Source organism: Rhea pennata, chromosome 3 (assembly GCF_028389875.1).
Source record: "Rhea pennata isolate bPtePen1 chromosome 3, bPtePen1.pri, whole genome shotgun sequence".
Classification (NCBI taxonomy): domain Eukaryota; kingdom Metazoa; phylum Chordata; class Aves; order Rheiformes; family Rheidae; genus Rhea; species Rhea pennata.
The window spans coordinates 67,362,016-67,381,784 of record NC_084665.1 but is presented as its reverse complement, the minus strand read 5'-3'; the positions used below and the strand labels follow the sequence as shown (position 1 = coordinate 67,381,784).

The 19,769-nt window shown below is 39.9% G+C and overlaps 1 protein-coding gene across 3 annotated transcripts; it reads right to left on the bottom strand.

Annotated features, from left to right (window-relative positions):
• Positions 1-1,505: 1,505 nt before the first annotated feature.
• SLC18B1 (solute carrier family 18 member B1) lies at positions 1,506-18,297 on the bottom strand. Of its 3 annotated transcripts, none has more exons than XM_062570898.1 (14): positions 18,208-18,297; positions 17,193-17,332; positions 15,757-15,852; positions 13,980-14,053; positions 13,061-13,208; positions 10,178-10,334; positions 9,201-9,337; positions 7,486-7,587; positions 6,405-6,496; positions 5,241-5,336; positions 4,465-4,539; positions 2,996-3,089; positions 2,850-2,896; positions 1,509-2,347 (listed from the first exon to the last, which is right to left on the bottom strand). In XM_062570898.1, exons 1-14 carry the CDS (start codon positions 18,251-18,253, stop codon positions 2,275-2,277), a joined length of 1,377 nt encoding a protein of 458 aa, XP_062426882.1. In that variant the 5' UTR covers positions 18,254-18,297; the 3' UTR covers positions 1,509-2,274. The 3 variants fall into 3 exon arrangements, with proteins under 3 accessions (XP_062426884.1, XP_062426882.1, XP_062426883.1); XM_062570899.1 differs by lacking the exon at positions 18,208-18,297 and adding an exon at positions 17,812-18,123; XM_062570900.1 differs by lacking the exon at positions 5,241-5,336 and having other exon boundaries at positions 1,506-2,347.
• Between the last annotated feature and the right edge of the window lie 1,472 nt (positions 18,298-19,769).

Sequence of the window (19,769 nt, the reverse complement as noted above, 5' to 3'; positions counted from 1 at the left end):
GAAACATGTCACCTGCCAGATTTAAGAACGATACAGGCAAGGATACAGGACCAAAGCAACACAGGAATGGCTACAGTGAAGGGAACTGAAGGCAAGGCCAGGTCATAGCAGGAAAACAAGCCAGAGGATATCAGCAAAAACCAGCACAGACACATTCCTGGCCAAACCTAATGGCACCTGGTGCAAGCAGGGTGGCAGGTACATGGCCCCAAGTTCTGCGTCACTGCCAGTCGCATCCAAGCCCACTCAGCACAGAGCCAACTCCAGGCCATGGGGCTTCAGGGATGAATGCTCTGATCTAGGTGAGCGAGTCTGGCTATACCTAGCACAGTCCCTGCTCATCCACGGGTGCACAGGTTGTACAACCGTGATGGTACAACAAGTTGGGTATTTAAACATGCCATTGTGTGACACAATTACAGCACTAGCAGGGGCGTGCTCAAAGGCAAAATGAAAAAATAAATGCCAAAGTTTCACACACATGTCCCACAGCTCTATCATATCAACCTTTAAGTGCGGTTCTAGAGCCCATAGATTATCATGGCAGGATAACATGCTTGTGAGCCAGTTTAAACGAATATGGAAACCAGGATTCCTCTCTAGGTTTTTTTTCCACCTTCTTTCAACTCCACAGTGTATGTGAAAGGATGAAGAGGGGAAAATAAATATATTGCCATAAAACTACACAGGTTTAGTTAAGCCTGTCTGATTTCTACTGGAATTTGTCCAAGTTTGAGTTTCAGGACAGAACATAAATTTCATAGAAATCAGTGATTCTTCCGATAATCCCCTGCTGCTTCAAGTCCTCACAGCACATATCAGGTAGGTAAACAAGCCATGAAAGTTTCTGCATCCCACATCCCCTCATCTTACAGCTACTTCTGACTCTCACAGCTCTTTATCTATCTCACCCCAGCAATTGCAGGAATAGAACTTCTATGACAGCATGAGTTTTATATTCCTCAATAAAAAAAAAAAAAAAGGAAAGAGAGCTATTGCTAAGATGTTCTCAGAAGACACTTTCCATTTGCTGCCCTGATCCTTCACAGCTCAGCTAGGTATCAGAGCAGTTTGTTTTGGAGCTTTCAAAAAGGGCTCCAGTACAGGCAGAATTCTGAAGTATTTCTCACGTAAATACCACTATCTATTCACAACAAAAGAATCTGACTAAAAAATCACTGAGATGAGAAATTGAGCCATTTTTCTTACATATGGAAAAATGGCTGTCACACAAAATCCCTTTTAGGACACAGTTGTGGGTTCAAGAAGAAAAAAAAATAAGACTCGTGCCACATATGAAGACTTTAAAGATCAGTGTCAGCTCCCCAGTCGTGTCCTTATCTCAGTTCACCTTGCTTATTTTGCTTGGCCTGCAGAACAGAAGAGCTTTTTTGTTAGTGGTTAGGATGAGGGCTTTTTTGGTTTTATTTTCTTTCGGTTTGTTTTTTTGCACACAAATGTTGGAGAATGGTTGCCTTAGATTTTGAGAGACTTTCTGTTGCAGAGGCAATTAGTGCAGCATACCAGTTGGCATTTATTAGCAATATGGACCTCCCACAGATCAAGTTGAGTCTTCATATGAAACTTATATACAATGTACACACCTACATGCACACACGCATGTCAAATTTTGTCGAGGACAGAAGATGAGTTCTGCATGTAGATGCAGTCTTCTCTTCATTACCTTTGCCATTCTCAGGTGCACTTTCATATAATACAGCTACTACTAGACACAAAGTCTTTCAGGCTTTTCTTGTCTAAGAAAATCCACAGAACTTCAGAAGAAAGTTGCTTTATTGAAAACAATATTGTGCTTAATGTTTTACCATTTCAAATTCTATTTCAACACTTTATGTCATCAGTTGAGATATTACAGGATTATGATCTTCCTTTAAAAAAGATAGAGAAAAATCATGGTAGTAGAAACAGTTGTTTTATCTATGAATAACCCACAGCAGACTCACGTGTAAAAGTTCGACATTTGAAAATAGACCTCTTCGCATATAGTGGTGCACTGTATATGGAACATGGTTAAATACGCTGACATCTGAGAATTATTCATCAGTTCAGCCAATTCACATGAGCACTTCCAAAAAGAAAGGCGGTCAGTGTATAGTGTTTCAAAACAGAGATGCAGCTACAAGTAAACCACAACTGGTGCTCACTAGTGGATCATGTATCCCAACTAGAGAACAATGAAACACATCTAAGTCCACTCATCTGAAGACTGAGTTAAACGACAATAGTAAAGAGAAAATCCAAAAGTATGTCTGGCTATGTTTCACTACCCAACAGATGAGTTCTTTCTTCATTATTACCAGGAGTGTTTTGCAGGCTGGAACTGGAACTGTTTGCAGAGGGAAAATAAAAGGAGGAGGAAGAATCAGGTTTAATATTCTCTAGATATTTCTAGACAATACTAACATTAGAGCATAAAAGCCAGGCAAAATTCTTGGATCACAGAATTTGTTTCCTTCTATCACATCTGCATGCGAGCACATGCATACAAGCAATAGCTTTCAAATCTATCATTCCTACTGACGCAACACAGCTCACAGACATCCTTCTGGAGAAGCTGTCAGTAGTATTTGCCCTTTAATGCCACAGACCTACTACTTGCCCTGTATAGTATGACCAGTACTGTGTATAGAATGGGCATTACTTGGTTTAGGTCTCTATTTAGCTCAGTGGCAATTTAGCAAAGCGTACAGACAAAGAAAGTATTTAAGCAATATTTTGACAGCTCATTTTGTCATTACCACATTGGTAGTGAGGTAAAAAATGAAAGTACAGCATTAGAAAATTTACTTTATAAGGCTGTAAGTAAAAGAATCAATATCTCACCATACCTCCTCCTTGTAGCCTCAGTGATATAGAATATTCCAATTGCGAGTCCCTTTGAGGAAAGAGTCAATTACAATCCTAATAATAATGACCCAATGCAATAACTTATAATTGCAATAGATATAACAAGCAAAAATATGTGGTTACTTACACTTAGCAGTGCCCATCCTCCCTGGATGGCTGAGGACCATTCAAAACCCAGCTTTTCATATAGAAATCCTCCCAGAGTGGGACCTATAAATGCCCTGCAACAAATCAAAATGAGGGGCTGTCATGGCAAATAAAAAATAACAGATCATATTATCAGCATGTTGCGCCTTGCGGCCTTTCTCCATTGGTTTCTTCTCTGTCAACAGATTGTCTTCCACAGACATATTTCCTATAATTCACAGTAAGTATGAATTTTTGTTTGCCATGGCCCTAGTAAATCTGTTTAGTGTCAGCTAGAGAAAGAGTTCATATTATAGCACTGAACACACTCTTTTCTGTACCCAGGACTGCTTAGAAGCTCCATTGAGGACCATGCTTTAACAGAATATCTACATAGATCGTCTCTGTCACTAAAAATGTTTAAACCCTCATCTCTCCAAATTTAAACTTTCCAGACTTCAAGACAAAAGACTGATGGACACAGGCAGGTAGGAAGGCACACTGTGGCAGATATGTTTTTCATCACCGTAGTCACTACAAGGCTGAGCTGTACATAACCTCCCTGCACCTCTACACCTCTGTAAAAATGTTCTCAAAGTTATGCAGCTGTTGTCATCTTATGAAAGGGATTATATGACATGGTCACTTGCTACAGCTGGGGATAAATTGCTGTAAGGCTAGAACAACATCCTAGAGGAACATATCTGGTAACAATAGAAATTTGCATTTTAGTAACTTTGTACTACATGTACCTGTACTAAATCCTAGATCAGATAAACAGGACAGCTAGTTCTTCAGTTTTCTTTCAAAATGGTGCAGATTTGTACCATTAAAACCCACCAGCAGTCACAGAAGACTGCAAGGACTGATTGCTACAAGGAGTTTCTGGTAGCATCCTTCATCCACTTCTGTTACAACCACTGGGAAAAAAGTTCAGATGTGCTCTGCTAAGCTGTGCAAACATAGACCTTGAATAATGGCTGGGGCTGAAAGAGAAGAAAATATTATGTCCTAAGCTATCCAGGACAAAAGAAGGTAGATGTGAAAACTGAGAGAAGGGGAAAAGAAGCAAGTCAGAAGCAGATGCCATCTACTTCCATGTATGAGGACTTAGCTCTGTAAAGAATCTTTAAATATTAAACATCTGTCTAAATATTAAACACTAAGGATTTCAGTGGTTAGAAAAAATGAACACACAGAAAGGCACACTAACATCCACTTAATCACAGTAGCTTTTTCTTCCTTGAAATATATTTCAAGGAAGATGAGTTCAGAGCCCTTTCCCTCTGTTGAGCAACAATTTATGTTTTAACATGTCCACTAGATATCTGTTTAGTTAGACCCTTTTGAATGAAGGTCAAAACAATGTCTGCAGTGAAAGATTTTGAGTTGTGATGTGGCAGGCTCTCATGTGACAATACTGTAGAACAACCAAGCACTAACAGTTTATCTAAAGGTGACTTTACCTACCCAAGGGACCACATGGCACTGCAGAGCCCAGACACCAATCCCAAAAGACTCAGACCTTCTTCAAATCCATTCTCACTATGGAAAGACAGACCAGTTAAACCAGGTGTAATACAGCATTACATCTCAATCTATAGTCTTCCCCTACAGGGACAGGTTTTTTCTCTCCTTTTAACTTGCACATGACAAATAGTAACAAGCAAGAATGCACAGTAGTGTCGTATCTGTTTATCATAGCATCACTCATTCCCCACACATCGTATGTCAAGGGTAAAACAATGAGAGATGGATTTTAAGAAGAAAAGATCCTGTTTTAAGAGGAATATACTTTAAATAAGAGCAAACTAAGCCATCTTAGGTCATTTCTGACAAGAAACTTGTACTCTGAGCAAGTATGACTCCTGTAGGTGCAGTTGTTAATGCCAATGCACCCTGAAAATCCAGTGAAAATTGCTATCAATCTTCCTAAGAAGATGAAATAAATTTTATTTACATGAAACTGTACCAGGGTTACCCCTTACTATACGGGGTACACACAGATACACACTGACAAAACTGTATTTGGGAACATAATGATGGAGTTTTACTGGGGTGGTCAATCAAAAAACTTAGGACCAGAAGTAGTGTAAGCTTGCAAGTATTACTCACTACTTTTGTCACAAAATGGGAAAAAAGCCATACCAAAAACCCACTTAACATTCACTCCTGTAAATATCCTGTAACTTGAGCTCTCTACTAAGAAAGGTAACATGAAAGATATGTTGGACAAAATTACTTACTATGCACACTGCAGTATCTCTGGAAATACTGGGATAGCAGTCATGCCAAGGGAAAAGCCAATCAAAACCAGCACTAGGACAAACATCCACAGCTGACTGCAAAAGAGGCACTTAAAAGTACTTAATTATTTAAGAATCTTTTTCAAGTCAGCACATCATTTGACTGAAGGCTGCTGCACCAGCTCTCCACAACTGATCAAAAAACTAAGTTTCTTGAAACCAAAATGAACTCAATTTTAAATGAACACTAGAACTGGAAAATAAAGCTCTCCATATAAAGAAGTTTTTGTAAAAGAATGTTTAAAATCCTGCACTTGAGCCAAATAGAGCTCAACTTATGAGGAGCATGCACAGAAACAGTAGGCAAATGAGCTTAATTTGACATACATGTTCAAACTCCAGACTTGGTTTGTTGCATAAATGAAGGATTTTGCAGGTGAAGTTTTGTAGCCCAATACATTATGTCCCCAAAAGACATTATGCCCTCAACAAGTGAGAGTCTGGGAGGACAGGATTAACTAATTCTACACATTAGCACACCAGCTTTAACAGAGTACATAACCCAGGACAAAAGGATTTTACAGTTGTTTTGTAAATGTAGCAGATTCTGTTTTGTTGTGAATTAACATGGTAACGTAATGTTCAGGTAAGAGAACATTGTCTCTGTTCATCTAACTGAAATCAAAGCTATATCCTGGCATTTTCTCCAGTAATCTACATTGGGAGAGAGTAAACAGCGCTGCACAGGCACGCACATAAAATCCATAGTTCATAAACTTTGATAAAACAGATTATAAAAAATAAGACAGAAAGAGGAATTTGTTTTACTGCACTAGTAATGCCACAGAATTGGGATGAAAGGAAAACAAAAAGCAGGACTCCTCTCACTGTGTACATCTTAACACGAGCAAATACAATAACAAAAAGTAAAGAAAAAGGATTCATATCAAGAAGCTGTCATTTCTCTTGTATTTTAGCCACACCTCAGTTTTCAGATGCTTCCACTGATATACATTCATAGTCTCATGTTTGAAACAAGAAAATACTGCTTTTTCATTGTCAAAGGTTCTAACTATAGATTTGTGGACATATATGACTATACTCATTATAGTTGTGACGAAAATATTACTTAAGGAGATGGTTCAAGAAGAAGCAATCCTTTACCTTTCAATGTGCAGTACAGGAGCGGGTCCCAACATGAAAAAGCACACTGCTGTTAGTAAGCCTCCAGAAACCAGCAGCCATTTCCTGACGTACTGTGAAAGAAAAGAAAAAGGTATGTAGTTTAAAGATGTGAATTTGTATCATAACCATTTCACCTTTCCTAATCCTTTTCTTCTAAACAGTACTGCTCGTATAGGGGCAATCATTACACACCAGTTAGAGATTCACAATTTCTCTGCTGGTTCTGAATACCAGCAAGAAACACTGAATTCATCTTTTCTTGTAACAGATGTAATTGCTGGCAGGAGCTGCTTAATACAGAGATTCCTTCAGGATGCTGAGTAAGCAGTGGTACTGTTCCACTAGTAAAATGTTTTAGGTCTTACTCTTCCTTAAGATAAGAAATATCATATAGCATTGCAATTAATTATATATGTATGGTCAAAGGCCACTATTAGTCTGTGTTAGAGAGAAGAAATACCAGAAAACTGGCATTGCTGTTCATACAGATCATGGAAAATCTAGGTTGTTTTGTGTCTTTGATCAGACAGCAGCAGCTGTCAACAAGGTAGCATTAGATATAACCATCCTATGCTGCGATTAAACAGAGCTAGAGAACCAGCTATGAAAGGCTATCTCTCCTGTCACAGCCGATAGGTGTGCTGATACACAAATAATTCTGATGATACATTTATTAGGAGATAGAAGTCAATATAGCTGGCCAAAACATCTTTATTCTTTTTCTCAAAAATTAGAAGGGGAGGAAAAAAAACAGTAACTATAATGAGTTTTACTACCTTCCATGTTGGCTGAAAAGTGGAGTATGTCTAGTTCACCACAAAAGTTCAATGTATCTCAACTACAGGATACTTGACCACTGTCTTTTATGATTTTGGACTTCCTTATATTCTTATACATATGAACCCTGCACAGGATTCAGTGCATATGCAAGATGCTGAAAGACAGATTCCTTTACAGTACTGGGCCTACATTTATTGTTTCAATATCAAAAGTTCTCCAGTATTAACTATACATATACAGTGCTTTATTAATTCTACCCAAACAACAGGACAGTACTCACTGGCAGCTTGTCACTTAAGAGTCCGAGGAGGGGAGAAGACAGGGAATATGAGAGTGCCAAACCTAGAAATACTAAGCCGACATAACCAGCTGGGAGCTTGAACTATGGAAAGAAAGAAAGAGAAAAAAAACCCTGAAAACACACATGCAACATTTATTGAAGGACAATCTGAGAATTACATTTTAGGTCAAACTGCTGAAGTCTATGTATGATTTTTAACACTGAGTTTTATTGTGTCATACAGAGGTTTGTAAAATATTTGAAATGATTAGCAGAACTCCAGCCTTCTTCCACGTCTTAGTGTGGAGTGACAAGGGCTGACATGACATCCAGCCTAAATAATCCTAAGAGTAACACTGAGCTTTGTCCCTAGGCCAGCACACTGGATTCTAACATCGATATCTGGCATATTTGAAAGAGACATTTCAGACACAACAATTGAGGTGGATTTAGTCTTTACATTTCCAAATACCAGTTTTATTTTCACTTTGAAAAGCATGAATATTGTGGTCATCCATTGCAAATCACTGCATCTTTAAAGCAAATGGTCCTACAAAACACAACTTGGGCTTTTCAACCAGAGGAGGACTTTTATTAAATGAATAAGAAGCTTTTTGCAAGTACCCTGAGGTCTGTGGTTTCCTAATGGAGAGTCACCTTCCTATACTGAAGTAAAGTACGGAATGAACCAAAGGTGTACTAGTTTTTCAAATGAGCACTTTAACTGCCACTTATAGGGTATTCCAAGGTGTTTCACGTGGCATGGAAATTCATTATTTCCTTGCTGTGTGCAAGAACATGATAATAACTCTAACTTAGTTGTGAAAACACTCACCAAGGCTACTGTACTTTTACAGTGAGTGTTTGCTGGTGCAAAGTAGAGAAAAAGCAGAAGAGTTGCACCAGTGCAGAATATTCTATAGTGGGATAGTTACAGACCCTGCCTGGATGGTCAAAACATACATTCACATCTCTAGTGATGGAATAGGTTAGCTCCAAGTCTCCTCTGTCCTGTATGAGTGCTCTAAATGCTGGACTAGAGAGAAAAACAATGTTACAGGAGCACTACAAACTGTGAAATGCTATTCCCTAGACCAGGTATTAAGAAACAAACCATTCAAAAATCATTACCTGACTTCAAGTTGTAACAGAACTGTTTACTTCAGATTCATTTTCCTAAATACTGTGGACATCATGGGTGGGGGGAAGTATTTGCTTTCTAATGAGTGAAAAAAGTCAGCCAGTAGGCTACACAGTTACAACCAATTTAATATTGGCATTGCTTTAAGAGAAGGCAAAGCAGTGACATTACATCTCCCAAAATAACTGTCTCCATCTATAGATACAACATTGTTAGTAGCTATTGCAATTTTACAGAATTTACTTTCATAAAGGAAAAGTCCCAGTTTACAAAATCAGTTGCTGTGTCTGCTCAGAGACGGGACTCTGCAGTTGAAAGCCACTTAACTGGAAAAAATACATATTTAAAGGCCCTAGATTTCTTCATTTTCAGAGGTACTGACATCGTACATCAACAGATGAAGTAAATGGGAACTGTGATTTGACAGCACTGTGGAAACTAAATTATTAAAAGCAAAATAAAATCAGTGGATTTGGACAAAGTTTAATATTGTTTACAGTATTTAAACTAGATTTACAACCAATTATCCACTATTTAGGAAGTCACTACTTTCTTGCACATTAAAAAGACTTACCTTCTTTAGGATAAACAAAGACATTGTAGGATCCAAAAATCCCAAGCATGCACTTAGAGAAAATATAGTAAGACAGAGAAGCAAGACTTTTGGCAGAAGAACGAGCTTCCAAAAGGAGTCCTTGCTAGGGACTGAATCTGTCTCAAAAGGAAAAAAAGGGAAGGTTGCATTCTTTTTCACAGCATAAGCTTATGAGTCATTTTCCTATTTCAAAAAGAAAAAAAGAAAAAGAAAAGCACAGTATTTTCCTTTTTATAGCCCTATTAAGCTTGTTATCTAACAACTAAATAGAAGCCAATATTAAACTATTATGCAATTGTAACCTACAATTATCATCTTGCATGAAGACTTATCTTTAAGCTACCTTTGTTCCAAACAGCACTATCTAAGATTTAGGAAAATTTAGATAACCTGAAGCATTACAGTTAAAACCTCTGTTTAACTTTAACATCCATTCATGTTAACTAGATCTTGCACCACAGTATAGAGTCCTCTTTGCTCTCCCTGCAATTTGGGGGGGGGTGGGGAGGACTCCCAGCATTAACCCGTCAAATATGCCAAGTTCTGTTGTTCCAGGTAAAACATATATCCAGCCTTTCCTCAACTAGCTACAATGATAGGCTGATACAAAGCAGATACAAGCGATCCTGTACAAGCCCTGAAGCTAAGGAGACACAACAAAACAAAAGTATATTTCAGTTCACTTCCACAGAGAGCTTAGTGTTTGCAGAAATGGAGATAAGAGGTTGGATTCATTCTAGGCCACCTGCACGCATTAGTTTTAGTTACCATTGAAACAAGGGCCTGATCAAGAGTGCAAATTAATTTAGCTGGCACTTTGCCCTCTGAGCTGGATCAGACTCCAGAAGTTGATGTTTTTCTAACGGACATTTATATACATGAGAAACTAGGGCTTAGTTTAGCTATTTTTTGTCTCAAGTTGACTAACCAAAGGAGTCAGAAAGAAGAAAGCTTACCGTATTTTGGTAATAGGCACATATTCACAGGCACGAAGACCAACACTAGACATCCCAGTGTAATGAAAGGGACCTCATAACCAAATGATTGATATAAAAAGCCACCTAAAGGTGGACCCAGCACCAGTCCAAGCCCTGTAAAAATTTCAAGGCTGCCCTACAGGATGAGAAAGAAAACAAATCAAAAAAAAACACACAAACAAAAAAAAAAACAGTTGGCTAAGAAATTCCAATGTAGCAATAAAAAGCTAACTGCTTCTCTGAGGAGCTACACAATGTAATCAGGCTTGGAAAAAGAGAGAATTCATCACCACTAGAGACCTTTAAAAAAGGGGTTAGTAAAAGGAATTTTACAGTTGTCTGGGTAACAGGTATTACCTCTTTTGATTCATTACAGAGAACCACCTGTATGTGAATCCATTGCAACTCAGATGCCACCAAATATGTCTAATTCCTGAGACAAGTGCTACACTGATAGACAGTGTCCATAGGACAACTCAGGATGAAGTGATTATTTCTCTCACATGCAAAGTTACACTACAGCTCAAGGGGAAGGATTCAGATAAGCCTATTTGGATGAATCTCATCTTGTAGGAGGAGTTAGATGTTTCAGGTTAAAGCTCTCCCTCCATAACCAACTGTTTGGATTTAGTGACTATAGGTAGGGAGTAACACTGAAACTGCACTGGGGAAAACTCAGCTTGTTATGTTATAGCCCAAAAAAATCAAAGTTACATTATCAGATTTTAATTTTTTAAAAAAGGACAGTAATATAGTTGCATTTGAATCTCCTTGCATCACAACACCATAGTCAACACTGTCAATACTTGTCTCAACATTTCATTAACTCAAAGCATAGACCAACCCTTGCAACAATAGTTGGTCAAAAGAGTTAATTATAGTTAAAGTTTTGGTAACTTCTGGGACCCCAAAAGATCAGAATTTCATCTACACAAGAAAATTGTTTAACTTTACTAGTATAATCCACAGCAAACACCCTGGGGTGGAGCATCCAAACTGCATTCAAATTACGCTTTTACTTCTGTTGCTCTGAGACTGAAATATTTATGTTCGAGGAGACTCCAATTTAAAATCAGACTATGTATCATTCAGTCCTCCTGAATTAACTAATCCATTTTGGGGGAATAAGCCACTAGATTGTTACACATCAGTACAAATGAAAAGTGATACTGCTGACATTTTGCAGTTTTATACCTCCTCTGACAGAGGGACAACGTTGATAGATGCTAGACTTCTCACTTCAACAAGGCTGACAGGCCTACACTTAACTCCCCTGTGCATTCTCTAGGGTATCCAATGGGTAAAAAGTGGGCAGAAAGCTAGTAGCAAAAGGGTAAGGAGAGGAAAAGTGCTTTTTAGTTTCTAGCAATATCGAGAAGGGCAACAGGAAGCAAAGCTAAAATTCCTCATCCATTCCTTCAGGCTTTATTTTACTCTAGGATACACCTTGATTAACCTAGCCAGCTTATCTTTCTGCCTACTGCTTTTGCAATCACCACAAGCACACAACAACAAGAGCAGCTCTTCATCACTTCCATTTTGAAGGGATGAAGCTTAAGGGCAGGAAGTTTACATGAACGAATTTGAAGAGGTTTTATTCTTATGCAGAACATGTCATCGTGGTATATGATAAGGCAAACAGATTAACATTTAAAAAAATCTCAACATGTCTTCTAACAGTTAAGCAAAGGTAGGTACCAAACTACAGCTGTGTTATATTTGTAATTGTGTTCTTAAGGTGACTTACACCACCACTTACTATTTTCAGCAATACATCATTTTTACTGTGCTTGCCATTAATGTTAGACAATTTTTTTTCTTGAAGTCATGGTAAGACAAACAACTGTATACAGCTTTCATCTTCAGCTAGGCTCCTTTAAGTAAAGGTTACATTATTTACCTATGTCAATTACATTTTTAAATTTGCAACCAGGAAACTTCTACATTATTGACTGAATAAATCCAAAGTATGCTTACAATGTATTACCTGCTTTTCAAAGAAAATGCCAGTACCTCATTGTTGATACAATTTAGTAGGTTTTAATATCCATCGCTTCTATATACATTTATAGAAGCAACTACATGGCTTAACAAGAATCTTAATAAAAGCATCAAGTTTCTCAACTTTATTAAAAATTCTGAAGGATATTCTTAACTTTTATTCATTAATTAAAGTTTAACTCTATTATTTCTGTCAGTCTGTATTTGACTGAAACTAGAATTAAAGAAGAGACAGAAAAAGCAGTATTTTATTACGTATAAAGTGTTTTTTTCCCCACAGTATAAAAACAATTAAATACAGGTAATCTCTAATTGGACGGAATCACTGCTCTTCATATTTCCAGAAGTTCTAGCTCTCCTTTTCTCATATCTTATCAATATCTTATCACTCTTATCAATATATTACACAAGGAGAAAAAAAACAAAGTTGTTTCCAGTTTTGTATCTTTCATTCATTTAAACCAACACTATTTGAATGAATTATTCAAATTTGTTGAATAAACTGGAGTCATGTATATTTCTACCACCCATATAAATGGAAATAGTTATTATTAAAATATGATAATGCAGTTTTTAATCTGGTTTCAACAGAAAAGGTTACTACTACCATCAATTCAGTGAGCTTTCTTCAAAATTTAAGCAACTAATACGTATTGCCTGATTATTTATATTTAACTCAAGTTTTGTTAAGCTGTAAGCTTGTTCTAGAACTGTGATTCTAGATTATGAACGAACATTGCATGACAACTTCAAATACACTTGAATATGAGAGATCAAATTTTATCCTGCTGGTTTTAGGCTGCCTACAAGTCATTCCCTGTATTGTGGATACTCAGCTATAATATTAGTTTTTGTACTTACCAGGACAGTAGCTATATTATTGGGGAATGCCTTTGTAAGGATTGAAAATGATGCTGTCATTGCTGCTGCAAAACCTATCGCATCCATTGCTCTTACTAAAAAGCACAGACTGATGAACACTGGTCCATCGGGCACCTTCTTCAGTATTCTGAAAAAGAGCAAGTTCTTAAGATGCAGTCTTAAGATGTGACAAGCCATCTGGTAGACTGCTGCAAAAGTGCTGCTTCTCAGTTAAAGGTCACAGTTACAAGAGTCTCACTGCTATGTATTGCTACATCTTTTTGAATCCCATTGGTAAAGTCATTCAACCTCTCTCAAATGATTTTTGACAGCTTTCTCCTTTCCTCTTTCTTTGGTGGTGGAAGGGATAAGAAACTAGGGCAATGCTCTCCTAGCCTGTGAAAAACTCCAATGCTTTCTGATATATTTCATAGCTTTTCCAACCACTACGTGAGGAGCCTAATGTAACAAGTTAAAACTACCTAGTAAGAGCTTCTTTTATTAAAAATAAAATATTTATTTTGCCAAAATGAGTAGCTTATTCTCACTAGCTGCCAGGCAAATCTTCTCATTTGCACTCAATACCTTTTTTAAAGAAAAGAATAATTAAAATATTATGCATAAGTAGTTCCCTTATTGCTGCCTGTTGACAGATTTCTTGCCATTAACTAGGGTAGTCATTTACATAGATTGGACCTTCATCCTTTGCTTTCAAAGTACTAAACAAGCCTTGAAATCTGCTGAAAAATGTTCATTCTGCTTTACAAGGGAGACAAAAAGTAAAGATGCAGGAAAGCTAAGTGATGTATCCAACACCTAAAAAATGCCCGCAAGTTTTCAATTTTGTTTTATGAACAGCTTTTCATATGAATGAAAATAAATCAGAAGCAAAGTGCAATAAAAAACAAAAACTACTCACCCAAATAGAATTGTAACACATCCAGAAACAAACATCCCTGCCACAAACATGAATTTTGCCCCAATTTGTGTAAGCTGCAAATTAAATATCATTATTTCAGAATTAAATCAAAAATATTTTAAAGTATATTACTGTTAAGAAATCAAAGCATTATGGGCATTTCATAGAAAATATAACTAACAGATCTGGAGAAACTTCTCCTGCCTGCGTGCTTCCATACAATACTGAACCTAAAAATACTCTAAATGGTTAAGTGACTTAACCCAGTTTTCAGAACAGTAAGACATTGGTGTAGTTAACTATTTCACAGCTGTTTGCTGTGGCTTCTGTACAGCAGCAGATCACAGCAGCATTCGTCATTACAAACAATAATTTACACTGAAATACAGTCCCCCTCCAGTACTGTCAGTGACGCCAAGTCAGCAATAAAGCACCCACCACATTCATGGCAGAAGAGAGGCTGAAGAGCTGCTCTGAGGCTCTCTCAGGAAAGAGTCAATGGAAGCTGGTTCAAAAGTAATTTTATCATGAACTTTAACACCACAAAGTTTTAGAATAAGCAATGTGGTAACTCCTCTAGAAGAAGAGATCTCATCGTCATTCATTTCAGACTATATCACTTGGGTGATGGGTGATGGACGATGAAATGCATACCATAAGGCTAACTCAATCCAGTAACAAAGTATGTCTGAGCTTCTAATTCCACGCCATAGCTTCCCCTAAGGATGGCAGACATTTCAGTCTATTTGCCATGTTCAGGCCTGGGCAAAGTCCTTGTGTTTCAGCCATTATTACTGAAGCCAGTATTTTGTTGAGTTTCAGCGAAATCCTTGTGATTTCTGACTGCTGGACCATGCACCTATTGATAAAGACTTGCTTGTTTCAGTGTCTTCAGTGAAGACAGCTCCCTTCCATCTGCAAAGTATTTGGTGAGGTTTGTGCCGTAGCTGAAGGCCACCACAGGCACCTAGTTTGGACTGAGCAATAGCACTTGTGTAACATCTTGATAAGCCACCTCACCCCCAGGAGAAAGTCATTCACCATGGGTCAGGGGAGAGACTGCACAGCCAAAGAAACAGAAGATGGTGAATTTGCAAAAACCCTAGCTAAGACAGGGTATGATCCAGCAGCAGGTCTAGCCAAGGAAGTACTAACAGTGATACTCCAGCATATGAACATACAAAATGTTACATAATTTATTCATTCATAATTACTCCAGTAAGAAAAAAAATCCTGAATCTGTGTGAGGACTTAAGTTGCAAGAAATGGAGACATTTACCTCAAACGGAGGTACAATGAAGAGGAAGGGGAAAGGGAGTTAAGGAGCAGTGGTAACAGGAAGAAATGTTATGGAAAGGCAACATGCCAGAAAAGAAGAAAAAATGCAGCAGACGAAAGAAGAAAAAAAGCCCTTATAAAATAGGTCAAGGTAAACAGAATAAATAAATGCAATAAATGAAAAAAAAAAAAGTGGAGAAAGGTAGGTTGATGGAAAAAGGAGGTAAAATAAATAAGTGGATTACTCTGAAGTAAAAATAATTAACCAGAGGAGCAAAACAGAGACATGTCAACCACCTTATCCTATCTTCAAGAACTGCAGTGAATAGTAATTTTTAAATTGCACTGACAAGCTTCATTCAGACTGACTAGCCAGGCTCCATTTAATATAGAGACAAGCCTTCAAAGCACTACTGAACAGATATCTGCCTTGGAGAACTATCTTCACTTGTCAGCCTGTATCATCACAGAAGTAAGTTACAGCTTGCATTATACTTACATAATTTCCCAAGATTAAAGAACTCAAGAAATTGAACAAAGAAAAACATCCAAAAATCATGCCAACAATTGTGTTACTGGCACCTTTTTTTTCTGCCTGTAGAGGAAGAAAATAAGATTATAACTTAATAAAGATGGAAGCACACTCTTGAGGCAAATAACATTTAAGCCTTTCACTATTTTTTTTTATTCTCCATCAATTCAGTTACAAAGCTGTCTTCTTTCTCAAAGAGAATAGAGGCTCATAAGGTAATAATACAGCAATTTAAAGACATCTTGTTCCTCTATTTGAATTATAGTTAAAGAAGAAAAAAGTAATGTTCATTCCACAATGAAGTGGAAATTCTGGGCTGTATGCTGTACTACTGAACAGGTAAGTGATCAGACTTTATACAGATCCCTTAAAGCTGGTGTGCAAGTGGAGCCAGCTGCAGAGATTTGATCCCTTACATGATGGGAAGGCAGCAAACAGAAAAGCTTGTTATCTTCATTGTATCACATCTCCCCAAAACAAACACCAGGCAAATTATTGACCTGTCCAATTGAGAGCTTGCAGTGGCAAAGTACATTCCTGAGCTACAGACAGCACACTGGAATATTCACAGAAAAATGATCTTAAGATTTTTCTTTTAGAGCTTGAATAATTGGGAACAACTTGGCCTTGAAATAAATGGACTTCTGCTGCACAAGCATCATAACAATTTATGTTTCATTCCTATTTAAGCATTGTATTCACTCAATACAATGAGAACTTTTTTTCCACTTGTTGCCAGGCCAGTAAGTTTAGCACAATGAAAGATGGACAATATGAGCTAAGAAGTGGGTAGGTATAAAGAAAAACAGTCACTGAGCAGCTAAAGCACTGCACTGCAAGACAGGACCAAGCTAGAGTTTTCATCTCAGCTCTACCACCAAACTGCTATGCAACACAAGGAAAAAAGAAAATATTTTACTTCTCCAAGTATATATTTTTCCTTCTTTCTCTTTATCTGTCCTGTCTGTATAATCCAGAGTAATCTGACATTTTCCATACTGAGGACTGGATGTCAGCTTGGAGATCTGTTTCATGCACTTTAGAGCATGAGGAAGCTATGCCTACACAGGTGACAGCAGGAAATGGCTGCTGAGTTGAGATTTTATCAGAAAGCCTGAAGACACCTGAAGCCAAGCAAGCATACATTGCCTTATTATTAGTCTCCTGTCTCCTCTGCAGCTGCAGGGAAGATGAAGTTAGTCTATAGACAGGATCTAGGTCATTGTAACATACGCTCTGTGGTATTTTAAACAGCACCTGTCTCTTAATATGAATTCCCACAAATGAAAATTATAGCCTAGAGCTCACACAGGCATAAAAGTCCTACGATGCTCAAGATCTTTTAAAAAGTTTCAATATACAAAAAAATAATTTGAGAGTAGCTGGTTAAATTGTTAGTTTACCTCTGCAGGGAAAAAGGGTCCCAGTATCGAATAGCATATCATTGAACTGAAGTTGATAGAAGCTGCTGCAACCACTGTAAATAGCTGTTCTCTGGTAAATCTTCCTGATTCTTCACCAAGCACTTCCGGCATGCCATCCTCTTTAAACAACAACGACAGAAAACTTATATTATAATCTGATAAAGGGAGGCACAACTTACAAACCACGTTTGAAAATAAACGTTTATACAGGATTCCACCTTCCTAGACCTTGGAATTAAGCCAAGGCACACCGCTTTCGTCCTAAGTCTAGGCACGCAAATTTTGCCACAAAAATTCCGTCTTCTTCTCAATGCACTACTAGAACAGCGTACAGAGAGTCGTCTCCAGCCCTGAAACTTGTTTCAGTACACCTCTAAGCCTGCAGGCCGCCCTCGGACTTCACCGAAAGCGCACGTGCTTCTGCAAGAGCTGCACCCGCGCTGCCAGCGCATCGGCGCACGCAGCCCCGGCGCACGCGGCTCCCGCGGCGCCGCTGCCCGGCTGCGCAGCGCGCCCGGCCACGCGCATAAAGCGGCGGAGCGAGGCTTGCGGCTCCGCTCTTGCTCGCACGCCCGGCGCTACCGTGCGCACCGCGCACCTCTCACAACTGAAGCGCGTTAAGACACAACGGGTCCGGACTCGCCGCCTTCTGCTCAAGCCGGGCAAGGCCGACGGCAGTCTCCCGGCCGCCGCTTCCACGCTGACCGACTTCTTTCGCCGAGCGGCCGCTCAGCCCTTGGCACAGCCGCCGAGGCTCGATTCTCCCCGCACCAGCGGACTGTTAAACGCTGCGCACTTCAGCTGCCTTCCCCAAACGCCACCCCGCCCCGTTCCTACAAGGGGTTTCCAGGTGGGGAAAAAACAAGGGGCGGAGGAGGGACGCCCGGCCCGGCCCGGCCCGGCCCGCGCTCGCTCCCCGCGGCACCCGCCGCCGCCGGCGGGGCTCCCTCCGCGCTGCCCCGCCGCAGCAAAGCGGGGGCCCCGCCGCTCCCACCTGGCGGCGCCGGCACCTCCGCGCCGTCCGCCGCCCGGCTCCCCATGGGGGCCGCGCCGCCGCCCGGCACCGCTCCGCTCCGCCCGCGGCTGCGGCTGCGGCTCCCGCGCCGGCACGGGCCGGGGCCACCGCCGCCGCCCGGCACGGCCGCTACTGCGCATGCTCGGGCCGCGCCCGCCGCCGCGGGGCCGCGCCGGCTGCGGGGGCCGGAGGCGGCGCGGGGCGGGCGGGCGCTGCGGGGCAGCGCGAGCCGCCGCGGGCCTTGTCGGGCGCCGGTGGCCCCGGGCGGGGATTGCCAGCTCGGAGAGGCAGAGCACCGGGAGCGAGGACGCCCGGAAAGGTTGGCCGGGAAAGCAGAGTGTGCACGAGGAGACGCCGAATAGTCCTCGTCCCGGTAGCGGCATTCCTGCGTGGAACTTCCAGGAATTTCAGCCGGTTTTGGACATACCTATAACTTGAAACTGAAAGGTGTTTCCAAACTTCCTTCTGCAGGTGTGTGTGTGTGTGGGGGGGGGGGGTACCGACAGTCACACAGGTGGTGGTATAACTGCCACCAGGCTTCACACAGTCTGATAATAACCGGATAATAACCCAATATGTACTCCACATCTGGCTTAGCTGAATTAATTATTGCTTACTGGGCTGGGCAAAACAAGAAATGAGGCTTGTGCTGTGGATACAGCAGCTTACAGGTAAAGGTTGAAGGTTAAGGGTAACAGAGGAGGTAGCAAGAAAAGCTGTCACAGGAACAAGTGGGCATTTGCTGGTTATGAGTAAATTTAACTTTGACATTAGAAAGACGTTTGCAGCAAGCAGAGCAATACAATTTCTAGAAAAGCCTCCCAATGGAAGTATAAACCCTAAGTATGGGCTAAAGTTGTTTATGAACATTATGTTACTGTGATTGCTATGGACAGTAGGGAGCTGAGGTTGATGACTCGGGAAATACTGGCCACTTCTGTGCAGCTAAATGAAACTCTGACGGCGACGAAGGGATTGGCCCTAGGGACTGCACTTCAGTATAACTGACTGGCCTGATTACATATCCTGGAAACATAACCACTTTGGCCAAGTTTTGCACTCAGAAGATTCTTCAGATGTGACTGGCAGTTGCTGATCATTAAGACTGCTGAATTTATCTTGTAAGCACAACCGTTAATCTATTTTTAAAGAGTTATAACGTTTCTACTGATTCAGTGATCAAAGTACATCATTGCTACTTAGTATAGTTAGTAGGCTAGATCGCTTCAAGACTGGTAGGACAAGCAAGATCACTAGTCACCTACACAGAGGAAATTCAGTGAGTCACAGGAACAATAAAACAGTAAAAGAAGAGCTAAATGACAAAGTTGTCCCAAGAATTGATGGTTATAAACTAGCCAGGAGTAAATGCAGGCTGGAGATGAGAAAGAGGCAATCTAATCAACACATTTGGCACAAGTTTTTGTAGGGAGGGGAGGAAAGTGAGGAAGAAGACCAGGAATAACCTCAGGAGAAAGGAAGGGACAAAGGTTCAAACTAACAGAAACAACTTTTGTTTGAGGAGAATAATAAATAATTAC

What these genes read in the sequence shown, in the direction of transcription:
- SLC18B1 (XM_062570898.1), bottom strand. Translation starts at nt 18,253, where the DNA reads ATGGGGAGCCGGGCGGCGGACGGCGCGGAGGTGCCGGCGCCGCCAG. An exon ending in TGTGTTACAATTCTATTTGG is followed by an intron (nt 13,209 to 13,979) that starts GTGAGTAGTTTT and finishes GCTCTTTTTCAG; the next exon opens with AATACTGAAGAAGGTGCCCG. An exon ending in TCTTAAGTGACAAGCTGCCA is followed by an intron (nt 6,497 to 7,485) that starts GTGAGTACTGTC and finishes TTTCTTTCACAG; the next exon opens with TACGTCAGGAAATGGCTGCT.